At 36.2% G+C, this 13,204-nt stretch overlaps 1 protein-coding gene across 1 annotated transcript in view; it reads right to left on the reverse strand.

The window, feature by feature from the left end:
• Window positions 1-376: 376 nt before the first annotated feature.
• The window catches only part of LOC110451488 (guanylate cyclase soluble subunit beta-2-like), a gene marked incomplete at its 5' end in the record, with an annotated part of 67,137 nt that continues 54,309 nt past the window's right edge, over window positions 377-13,204 (reverse strand). Inside the window, one exon of the mRNA XM_021499531.1 lies at window positions 377-1,598. Within this exon, the coding sequence (XP_021355206.1) occupies window positions 1,271-1,598 (328 nt within the window). The remainder of the gene's footprint in view (window positions 1,599-13,204) is intronic.

The following is a 13,204-nucleotide window of genomic DNA, read 5'->3' on the forward strand; positions in this document are numbered from 1 at the left end:
AAACTAACAAATATACAACTAAATATACAACTAACAAATATAAAACTAACAAATATACAACTAAATATACAACTAACAAATATAAAACTAACAAATATACAACTAAATATACAACTAACAAATATAAAACTAACAAATATACAACTAAATATACAACTAACAAATATAAAACTAACAAATATACAACTAAATATACAACTAACAAATATAAAACTAACAAATATACAACTAAATATACAACTAATAAATATAAAACTAACAAATATACAACTAAATATACAACTAACAAATATAAAACTAACAAATATACAACTAAATATACAACTAACAAATATAAAACTAACAAATATACAACTAATACATATACAACTAACAAACACAAAGATTAATGTTATAACTGCTGTTTCACATTAAAGTCACGTTGTTGGTGCTTGAAATCATTGTTATATGATACCCTGTTTTGATAATATATCACGAATATTTATAGAAAGCCATCAAACAGGAGATATATCAATGAATAAGCTATCAGTTAATTCAACTAAATTAAAGAAATTGAAGGTTTTTATGTCCTTTAAAAGATATTCACAAACATGAAATTTTCTAATAATGCATAACTTTACTTGTTTCAAAATACAATTTTAGTTACACAAACCATTACCGATCACGCCCAAAATTAAAAAACAAAGATTTCCCCTCTGCTCTTTGGTAATACGGATATTAAGCAATCGTTCGTCCTAACGTTTAATTCCGTAGAGACTGACAGACGACCTGTGTGATCCCTTTAATTTACTAAACCCCTACTTATCGTGCGTAACTGCTCTACCATGACATCCCCTCTTCCAACCACCGATTTGTTTAAAAACCTTTCAGAGTACAAAGATTTTTTTTTCATTTCAGGAAGTAAACAAACCAGCTTTCGTTTCTAGATGGTATGTGAGTTCATGCAATATGGGACATATTTCTTAGTAAATACTAAGTCCTGCGGTTATCAATGTGCTTTCATGTAGAATTATTTCATTTCCTTGTGCGATAGGAATTTCGACAGTTTGATATTGCTTATTAGTTTGTCCACTGGTTACGTTGTCCCTGTTTCTTGCCAGGAGTACGTGCAATTACCTAGATTTACCTCGTGGGTGTCGTCAATGAGAACTCATTTCATCACAGGGGCGAAAGTTTGTCATTTTGTCTTGTTATGTACATTCTTTTTCTATCCTTAATCTGTTTTGAAATGGACCAACATTATATAAGTTGAAATCAGTAACCCGTAGTTTCACGAGAGAATACAGGTCAAACTTTGGTTTTTGGAAATCGTTGAGGTTTTACTCCATGCTGACGTCTTTGAACTCGATTTCCGATTAGATTGCTGTCCGTTATCCTGATCTGCTGTCTTGTCAACAGTAGAGTCGTGTCCGTTCATACCAGTTATTGGGGAGAAATCTTCGGTTGTTTTAATGAGCGGAAGCGTAGCAAATTCATCCCTTGGTTCCTTCATCAGATTATCATTGGTACCAAGTAAGAAATAGGTATCCATGGCTCCTTTGCCTTTGACTTCTATAGGTCCTCTATCACGAAACTGGAATGTACCTCCTTCTAACCTCCTGAAAATATCCAAAGCAATCTTTGTTTCAGAATGCATAGATATATTGAAAACAAAATGATTATAAAATTGAAATAAAGTCAACAGAGATCTAACTTTAATATAACCATCCCGATCACTACCCGTTACCATTGACCCTTTCAGCCTTGACCGCTGACCATATAACCATCCCGATTCCCCTTTCACTACCCGTTACCATTGACCCTTTTAGCCTTGACCGCTGACCATATAACCATCCCGATCCCCCTTTCGCTACCCGTTACCATTGACCCTTTTAGCCTTGACCACTGACCAAAAACCTTCCCGATCCCCCTTTCACTACCCGTTACCATTGACCCTTTTAGCCTTGACCGCTGACCATATAACCATTTCGATCCCCCTTTCACTACCCGTTACCATTGACCCTTTTAGCCATGACCGCTGACCATATAACCATCTCGATCCCCTTTTCACTACCCGTTACCATTGACCCATTTAGCCTTGACCGCTGCCATATAACCATCTCGATCCCCCTTTCACTACCCGTTACCATTGACCCTTTTAGCCTTGACCGCTGACCATATAACCATTCCGATCCCCTTTTCACTACCCGTTACCATTAACCCTTTTAGCCTTGACTGCTGACCAGAATCTTCTTATAATGAAACTCAATGTTACTATGGGGTAAATATGAACTCTATTTGCGCAGGGGTTACTGCATTATCAACAGTTTTACTTCAAAAGCGGATGGTCGGATGTTACAGTGGATAACGCACTCTCCTTTTACTAAGACGGCCGGGGTTCAATGCCCCGGTCGGACGTAAAAGGTAGGGGGTCACCTGCCCGACCTTGTGGATTTCCGTCAGGTATTCCGGTTTTCTTCTCCACTTGAAGAATACCAGTGTAAACATCCGATCCAACAAGAGTGATTAGTATAAATAGCAGTACATCGTTTAATAACCATCGTAAAATACATAGTTTATATTTAAAAGTGGTCAAGTGCGATCGGACCATGACCTTTGACCCTTTTAACTTGAACTTTGATCACCAACATCTAATCAGCTGTATATTTATATGATACTATACTATGGCGTAAATAGTGGTGAAGTATGATCTTTGACATGACCTTTGACCCTTTAAACTTGGCAAATGATCACCGAAATCTTATCAGTAAAGAACATGATTTAACCACATTGTGATTTCAGGAGTTCATCTTTTACGCAAGCTTTTTACAACGTTTAGACTCAAACACAGACGCACACACAACTACACACATTGACGCACTAAAAACTACAAATTACTATACTTTCTGTCTCTTCTTTAAAACAAGTCGGATATCATAATATGTAGACAATTAAAGTAACATCCCATGCATGTAATTCATTGATAATTTGATTCCAACATGGACCCGTACTCTTGCAAAGCAAGTTTGGTGAAAAAAGAAATATCTGATTATAATAAGTACTGACATCCTCAAGTTACCCTGCATGGTTGGCAACCCACCCAAATGTTACCTACAACATGTTACCCTGCATGGTTGGCAATCCACCGAAATGTTACCTACAACATGTTACCCTGCATGGTCGGCAATCCACCCAAATGTTACCTACAACAAGGTACCCTGCATGGTTGGTAACCCACCCAAATGTTACCTACAACAAGTTACCCTGCATGGTTGGTAATCCACCCAAATTTTACCTACAAAAAGTTACCCTACATGGTTGGCAATCCACCCAAATGTTACCTTCAACAAGTTACCCTGCATGGTTGGCAATCCACCCAAATTTTACCTACAACAACTTACCCTGCATGGTTGGCAACCCACCCAAATGTTACCTACAACAAGTTACCCTGCAAGGTTGGCAACCCACCCAAATGTTACCTACAACATGTTATCCTGCATGGTTGACAACCCACCCAAATGTTACCTACAACAAGTTACACTGCATGGTTGGCAACCCACCCAAATGTTACCTACAACAAGTTGCCCTGCATGGTTGGCAACCCACCCAAATGTTACATACAACATGTCACCCTGCATGGTTGGCAATCCACCCAAATGTTACCTACAACAAGTTACCCTGCATGGTTGGTAATCCACCCAAATTTTACCTACAAAAAGTTACCCTACATGGTTGGCAATCCACCCAAATTTTACCTACAACAACTTACCCTTGCAGGGTTGGCAACCCACCCAAATGTTACCTACAACAAGTTACCCTGCATGGTTGGTAATCCACCCAAATTTTACCTACAAAAAGTTACCCTACATGGTTGGCAATCCACCCAAATTTTACCTACAAAAAGTTACCCTACATGGTTGGCAATCCACCCAAATTTTACCTACAAAAAGTTACCCTACATGGTTGGCAATCCACCCAAATTTTACCTACAACAACTTACCCTTGCAGGGTTGGCAACCCACCCAAATGTTACCTACAACAAATTACCCTGCATGGTTGGCAACCCACCCAAATGTTACATAAAACAAGTTACCCTGCATGGTTAGCAATCCACCCAAATGTTACCTACAACAAGTTACCCTGCATGGTTGGTAATCCACCCAAATTTTACCTACAAAAAGTTACCCTACATGGTTGGCAATCCACCCAAATTTTACCTACAACAACTTACCCTTGCAGGGTTGGCAACCCACCCAAATGTTACCTACAACAAGTTACCCTCCATGGTTGGCAATCCACCCAAATGTTACCTACAACAACTTACCCTGCATGGTTGGCAACCCACCCAAATGTTACCTACAACAAGTTGCCCTGCATGGTTGGCAACCCACCCAAATGTTACATACAACATGTCACCCTGCATGGTTGGCAATCCACCCAAATGTTACCTACAACATGTTATTGTCTGGACTAAATGACCTGTTTACTGCAGAGTATTCGATATCTAACAACTAACAATGTCACACACTTAACTACATATCCACTTGATCAGACTATTGTTGTAGATCACGTAGATAATAATAACTCTGTAATAAAGGGCTACTTGCTTGTGTAACTCAGTGTTTCCTGTCCTAATCATTAGGAGTCTCCCCATCATTCCGTAAATCTGTCCTTTGGCAGAGCCTTGAATGAGGACTCTGACTTGTGTTTATAACAAACGTGGACAATTTCAATCTCAAACCATATATCTCCTTCACATGTTACTGATTGGTGTCAATAACATCATTAGCGTAGTATTTCCATGTTTACCCACACGTGTCTTTCTACATGTACTGTCATGGGGTCAAAACATATTTCTAAAAAATAGTCGAGTATGACTATAAATAACAAGACATATTCAGTTTGTTTGCTACAAATTTTGAAAAGATTTAATTGTTAAATTAAAAATACAAACAACATACATTGACAATATATAATGTACGATTCAGTGTGTTGTTAATTGTGTGGCCTTATATTGCCATCAGATTATTATAAATCAACAAGTATAGTAACTCTTTAATTGTAACGGTAGTGCCCACTGATTGTCAGCTGACGTCATTGGTACTGAGACATTCAGAGTATCATGGAACATGGGACTTTAAGAAATCGAGACAAAATAGTTGCATTAAAATGATACTGCAAACAAACAAACAGGGAATAAATATCCAGATCATGCCAATAACCTAAATAATATGACTATGGTCATCTTTTTTCATGCTTATCAAACCTTCAATTAATAATAGGATGTGAACACAACCATTTTGTTTACTACGTCCCAGGCATGGCCCTCGGGCAACCAAATTGTATTCCTTGTTTGGTTCTTGGAAAACGTATATTTGATTATAGGTTTGAAATATCAACGATTCCGTGTTGGTCATTGTCACCCTGTGACCACCATTCCATTGGGAACAGGGCTAGTCGTGATAACAATAATGCATTCGACTCTTCATGTCCAGTAAATATATACAATATATTAAGATGGGATCCCAACTCTTCATGTTTCAATGATATGAACCAAGTGGCGAGGCTCGACCTTAAGGCCAGTTCTGATAACATGATTACGGCGTTGTGATTTTGACAATATCCATGTTGTTACCGTAATATAGTTCCTTTGAGTGTGGTCAGACACGGGAGCAAACTCTGATTTTATCTAAGTATCCACAGCACTTGTATCAGGATGTTTACATCGCAGTGTCATTCGTTTCCCTACCGTAACCGAAAAACCAATACCCCGTGACCCTACCTGATAGCATGATTATGTTCTTCTCTCCATGCAGCTAAATCATTAATCGAACACAAAACAATGGCACTAAGCCAGTATGAACAAAGGGGAAATAGATACACAAAGACCCCTGAAAAATACCCCGTGAATACAACCTGGTGTTCCAAGAGTATATGACACCAGAATTCTGTAAGTTCAAATGGAACGCCAGCGCGCATTATGTTGTTTGCTTGCAAAGCTGTGTCATTCAAATAGATCATAAATACCATACAAAAACAGTTCAATGCTTAAGTATAAAACAAATGGAAAGAGTGTAATGAATATGCATTTTATGTAGGTGTGCTCAAATGAGTAAAGGTAGGGTCAACGCCAATGGAGATTTAACATTAGTGTCAGCCCCCACTTGGAATTTCTAAACATGATAAATCCAAAAAGGTATGGGTATAGGAAGCTTAAATCAGGAACAATTAGTTTCAGAATTCGTTTGATGAAAAATGGAACCTCCTTGACTTACACCTGTGTGGGTGTTTAAGGTGCTGTAATATAATTCCTCCTATAACATTTAAATGGCACAATGTCTATACAATTATATCATCATCGTGTGCAACGTATTTCAACTGTTATTTTGATACCGAATATTACACTACATGTATTTCAATAAAGAATTTTCTTTTTATTTAAGAATTAAGCAGCAAAATGTGTGAAATTCCATTTCTAATGAGAAATTTTCCATTTTTGACACGTTAATTCATATAGTTCTAAAACTAGTCTATTTTTCTAACTTCTTAAAAAGTTGGCTACGAATAATATCTTTCAACATCAGGAATTTCAAAAAAAATGAAAACCGGTAAATTTGTCGTATACTACTTTTGGTTCAAAAAAAGAATAACATAGCTTTCTTCCCACATTTCTTTAACTTGTGTTTCTTCATGACTAAAGGTCCTTGGGTGTTGATATTTGGTAAGTAGGTTGTTCATGTAAATGAGTTTAAGTGTTGTTAATTGTGATGACCTTGACCTTTGTTCAAAGTCATACAAACCAAATGTGCCGAAATCTTTTTTTGTATGAGGAGTCAGACAAGGGTATCGTTCCTTGCTTTATTTGTTAAGAGTTAACGATATAAAATAGTGTAATATCCCTTCATATTTTGTTTAATGAATGGTCAAAAGGCACCAAAAATAATAACTAGAACTGTAAGCCAAAGATTTACTAATACCTCCGCTCCTATATAAACCAGAACTGTAATCTAAAGGCTAACTTAGGCAAAGCATTGCAAATTAATCCATAGTTTCCCACCAGTAATTATGTATGTATATAATAATAATAATTATAATAATAAACTTTATTCATTGAGGATTAAAAAACCTGATTTAGCCAAAGGCTAATCTCCTTCAGGGTCCTCTATGTTAGTAAAATGTGTTAGTGTTTATATGTCACTGACATACTTCTTGTACTCCCTCCCTATGCCAAAACATACTTTCATACCACATCTTGTTAGCCAAGATGACCCACTTTTGCTGAAATCGTTCTAGTAGTTAAGGAAGAGTTATCAAGACAAAGATTTTTAACAAAGGGCCATAACTCCTTAAAAAGGGTCGATATGAACAAATACTATCCTGATGCAAAACATCAGGGGGTAATTACCATATCTGTAAGCTTTCATGAAATTGACCCAGAAGTTTATGAGGCAGACAAAGTTTTTTTCAATAAAAGGCCATAACTCTTTTTTAAAGGGTCTGAAAAAAAAAAAATTCTTGGATGCAAAAGGTCAGGGGGCAGTTACCATATCTGATGTGTTGAAATTGGCCCCATAGTTTTGGAGGAGTTGTCTGGACAAGTGTTTTTCAACAAAGGGCCATTACTCAGTAAAAAAAAAAATGGTCAGATTGAAGAAAGAATTCCTGGATGCACACCATCAGATGGTTGATACCATATCTGGAAACTTTCGTTGAAATTGACCCCTTGGTTTTGGAGGACATGTCCGGACAAGGACTTTTCAACACAAGGCCATAATTTTGAGGAAAAAAGGTCAGAATGAAAAAATAATACCCGAATGCACAACTTCAGGTGTCAGTTATCATATCTGGAAACTTTCGTTGAAATTGGTCCACTACTTTAGAATGAGTTGGAAGACAGACGGATAGACAAGCTGATTCCAGTATTTTGTGAAAAGTTTGCATGTTTTTCCAATTAAAAGTATTACTACGCTTACTTCATGTCCACCAATATGACATATTTAGTATCAAAATAGCAGAAATTTTATACACCATACACTATCATAATTCATTTCCAAATTAACATTTGTCTGTGATATTTATCGGTCACTTTGTTAGGATACCCCCGTCACTCAACCTGGTGTTATGCAAAGAGGTCCACTACGGTTATCAGTAATAATAATGAATAATCATTTATTCAGTTATTAATCATTTTTATGTATCTACATATGGCAAAAGAATAAAGGAAATCAAAGTGGGGGCCAAATGTTGACCCCACCTTTGTAAATTTCAACTCAAAACAAAAATAAGAAAGGAAATTATTGAGGAAACAAAACACTTTTCGTTTGTAAATTACCTAAAACAACCCCCTGACTTAATCCCCCGTTATATAAACAATCTTTAAGTGACAATTGTCATTTTTCATTCTTTTATATATGCTTGTTTAATTTACATTTGTTTTCAAAAACAGAAATGGTTTTTATTTTGGTGTTTTAACTCATTTTGAAAACAACAAATTATATTTGTGTTTTATCCCTATCCCTTTTGCCACCCCAAAAACCCACTTTCGGTCAAACTTTTACCTTAGTTTTGTCACATGTGATACAATAAGAGATCTTTGAACAAATTAAGGAGGTGACAATCCGAATATACCGGGGCCCAAAAAAAGGCCTTATAGACAATCATCCTGTATGAATAAGTTAAAGAATGTAACGTCCTACCGCAAATGAAAGGTGTTTGATTTCTAAATCATCAGAGGCTGAAGATAAATATTTAAAAATAATAGCCAAATCGATCATTTTGAATCTACCTGTCGGGCCCTTGAATGCTTAACTATAATTTATATCATGTTCTATGTCATTGGCACCCTGCCCCAGCATACGTGTACACATATACGTACAATACACATGGAGGCCCGTCCTAAGATGACCTTATCGATCCAACTAGCCAACCAAGCCCTGACATTGGCCGTCGGGGTTTCCTGCAAAACTCAATTTAAATCGGTCACCTCAAAATATCGGCATAATGGGTACCGACATCTGCAAGCGTAAATGGTTAAGCATGTTATGTAGCCATATTGTACATGGAGTGTAATACAACACTGATATATAAGATTTATTCGCTCCATTCAAGATTTTCTATGAGGTTTTCAATCAAAAATCAATTTTGATGAAGCATTGATTTTATTAAATAAAGACATATCGATTACATTGTTGACTACTCTAAAAGATTTGGTGTTGATAGCTTTGCAAGGATTTAGGGATTGAGAAAGTATTTGGACACTATTGGATAAGGACTTTCATGATTGAGAGCCTACGGAAATTAGGTTTTGATCAAATTTCCACAGCTAAATATATATACATTGCATGAAAAACATGAGTGGACATGTCCCTGATAACAATTGGATACCTGAGTCGCGTGATTACAACAAGTTAGTAACCATAATTGTTTGATATTTGTGGAAGCTTTGTAAGATTTAAAATTGGATACAGTTGTATTAAATCTTGACAATTTTGTTAAGGGTGTGTTGCAAAAATGTTGGGGATAACTGACCGAACATTGGGACATCCTGATGGTAACCTAAATCATCGGTACATGTAAGACAGTGGAGATTTCAAAGGTAAGGCTGCTCATAGAACATAGGATTAATAAGTTTATTAGAGCTTACCTTTTAAAGCATACCTTTATTATATTTGGATGTTATTTAAGCACTGAAATTCAGGAGAAAACATTAAAAAATTTAACTGATAGTATTCAAAACGCAATATTACAAGAAGATAGTAAAATCCTTTAAAAATGGGAAACGCGTACCTAAACAGCTTGATGAATAACTGTGAACTTTATATTTCTATGCATATGTCATTGTTTATTTCTTTTGGAATTTTTTAAATAAGAACAACTGAATTTAAAACACATTTGGGTAAGAAAATTGACTTTTGTTTTTAAATCTAAGCTATCACAAACGACTATTCTACCAGGATATGGTAGTTCTGAATTTGAACATCTAATGTTGTCTATAGCGTTGAGTTTACTCTTCGTGGTTAGATATACGTGGGTTAAAGGACATCCAGGACACCGATTGAATTGTCAAAGTTTGGCCGTGAACCTAAGAGAGACAATCAATGCTTATGTCAAGATGTAAATTTCCCTTATATTTCTATTTTTTTACTTTTATGTCTAGAAAACGGACGAAACAAAAGACGTCTTTGCACTGTTGTGTATAATCTATGTTATGACTGTAAAGATTCTGTTAAAAAGTCGTCAAGCCAGAAATGGAGTCATATCATCTTATGCCTTTTTTGACCATACTAACCGACATTACAGCAATAAAACCGAATACCATATAACGTTAGAAATCTTCTGGACACTCCAGTTTAACCAATGCCTGGACACCTTATCTAAACCACCCTGTATTTGCTTTAGGTCTCTGTATCACTAACATTATAAAAGGATTCAACTAAATCTGTCCATTATTCCTTTCGGATACTAGTTTGGAGACTTCATAAAATCGCTGGTCAAATGGGTCCTGATGTTTTAAGACTTATCAGCTGGATGACGCTCCAATAACACAAAACAAAATTGCAAATGAAAACAACAGTTTAGATATTCCTTCACCACAAGTCTGTTCCTAAGATACAAATTGCAAATAAAAGACTACGACAGGCAATTGGGAAACAACGTAATATGCTAAACGGTCAAATCTATCAGGTCCACACTCGACTTTATAAAAAAAAAACATGCTTTAAAAAAAGTATAGTCCATTATATATATTGAAATCTTACTCAGTCATTTCCTATTTTTCGAAAGACGAATTACAGGCTTATTATGCTTTTGTAAAACAATATTTTGCAACAACCAAATGTATAATAAAATATACATAGATTTTGAAAAATTCAAAAGATATTTAGATCTATCAAGAAATCTTCATCAGGGAATCTTTTATGCGTTTTAACATTTGTTTTTTTCACTTGATACAGTTTCTTACCGTATACTGAAAGATCGCATTCATTCTTATTAATAGTTTTCTTGTTTTCAATCATATTTATTTAGGTTTACTTAAAACTAAATAAATACTGTAAGTCATTGCTTGTAATTTGACCAAAACATCTCTAGAGAATTGTAATCTTTTGCCATATTTATTTGTCAGCACCTCGTTGTCAACAGTCATTAATATTTTTCTGCAACTACTATCAAATAATCTCATATCAGTAGAGAACTTCATTATCGCGGGACATTGTAAGGGAGACCAATGTTTCTAAAACTACTGCAGGGAAGTCCCATCTCTAATAGGTCATATCATGAGCTAATAAGTATAGTTCTGAACATAATTTAATCTATCTAGCAAGATCCCTATTTCAAACATGTCACTGTCAGTGATCAGTAATATGTTCTGAAACTACTCTAGAGTATTTGAGTATTTAGATTGAAATGAACTGAAGTGGGTTTTTTGGCCACTAATCTGACCTTCTCTAAATTGTTCCATTCTTTATCCAGATTTGCACTTCGATATTTTATTATCTGGTGGCAAAAGCAAGTTTCGGAAACTACCGGAGTTTTTTTTATTTATTTGCTAGATAAGTCGTCTTATTATGCATTGTCTGAGAATACTGAAATATTTATAAACCAGGTTTAGATAATTTACATCAGTAGCTGAATCTGGTGCGGCACTGTCTGAGATTACTGAATTATTTCTAGACCCAGTATAGAGTATTAACATCGGTAGCTGAATCTGGTGCGGCACTGTCTGATATAACTGAATTATTTCTAGACCCAGTATAGAGTATTAACATCGGTAGCTGTCTCTGGTGCGGTACTGTCTGATATTACTGAATTATTTCTAGACCCAGTATAGAGTATTAACATCGGTAGCTGTCTCTGGTGCGGCACTGTCTGATATTACTGAATTACTTCTAAACCAGGTATAGAGTGTAAATAACACGATCTGCATCTGGTACGGCACTGTCTGGGCATACTGAATTATTTCTATATAAGGTATAGAAAATTGACGTCCGTAGCTGTAACTGGTGCGGCATTGCCTGAGATAACTGAAATATTTATAAACCAGATATAGAGTATCTACATCATTAGCTGTCTCTGTTGCGGCATTATCTGAGATTACTGAAGTATTTCCAAATATACTATCGAGTAATAACATCAGAAGCATTGTCGAAACCAGCTAAAGATGATTAACATCACTAGATGTATGTAGCGGCACTAACTTGGTTAACATATCGACTAACCGGTTAACATATCGACTATCCGGTTAACATATCGACTAACCGGTTAACATATCGACTAACCGGTTAACATATCGACTAATCGGTTAACATATCGACTTACCGGTTAACATATCGACTAACCGTTTAACTTATCGACTAACCGGTTAATACATCGACTAACCGGTTAACATATTTGCTGAGTGATTAACCTATTCACAGAATGACTGCGTAACAGCTTTGGGATTGGCACCAGACGGCAAAGGGACAAGAGGGAGGCCAAATACAACATGACGTAGTACAGTAGAGAGAGAAAGGAACCAAGCAGTTTAGGGGACTTGGAATACAGCCAAAACAGCAGCCCAGGACAGAAAGAATTGATCAGCCAGCGTTGAGGCCTTATGTGCCTTCTGGCGCGGAGGGGATTAAGGTAAGGTAACCTATTCACAGACCGGATATGACATTGACTGTCCGGTTAAGCGTTTGACTGACCAGTTAACAAATTGACTGACTAGTTAACATACTTTCTTACCAGTTTACAAATTAACTGACCAATTCACAGATTGTGTTGTAAAACTGTAAATACTTACCTGTGTGTGTGTGACAAAGCTTACAGGGATACATGTTCAAACTATCCTATGTGTGTGATATACCTAGCATTGACAATGGCTTATACTTACATGAGTGTTGTAGAACACGTTCAAATTGTCTGTACAGCTACACAGTAGACACGTGTATACTTATATGAGTGTTGTAGAACACGTTCACATTGTCTGTGCAGCTACACAGTAGACACGTGTATACTTACATGAGTGTTGTAGAACACGTTCACATTGTCTGTACAGCTACTCAGTAGACACGTGTATACTTATATGAGTGTTGTAGAACAGGTTCACCGTGTCTTTGTAGCTAAACAGTAGACACGTGTATACTTATATGAGTGTTGTAGAACAGGTTCACATTGTCTGTGTAGCTACACAGTAGACACGTGTATACTTATATGAGTGTTGTAGAACAGGTTCACATTGTCTGTG

Source organism: Mizuhopecten yessoensis, unplaced genomic scaffold, assembly GCF_002113885.1.
Source record: "Mizuhopecten yessoensis strain PY_sf001 unplaced genomic scaffold, ASM211388v2 scaffold6085, whole genome shotgun sequence".
NCBI lineage: Eukaryota > Metazoa > Mollusca > Bivalvia > Pectinida > Pectinidae > Mizuhopecten > Mizuhopecten yessoensis.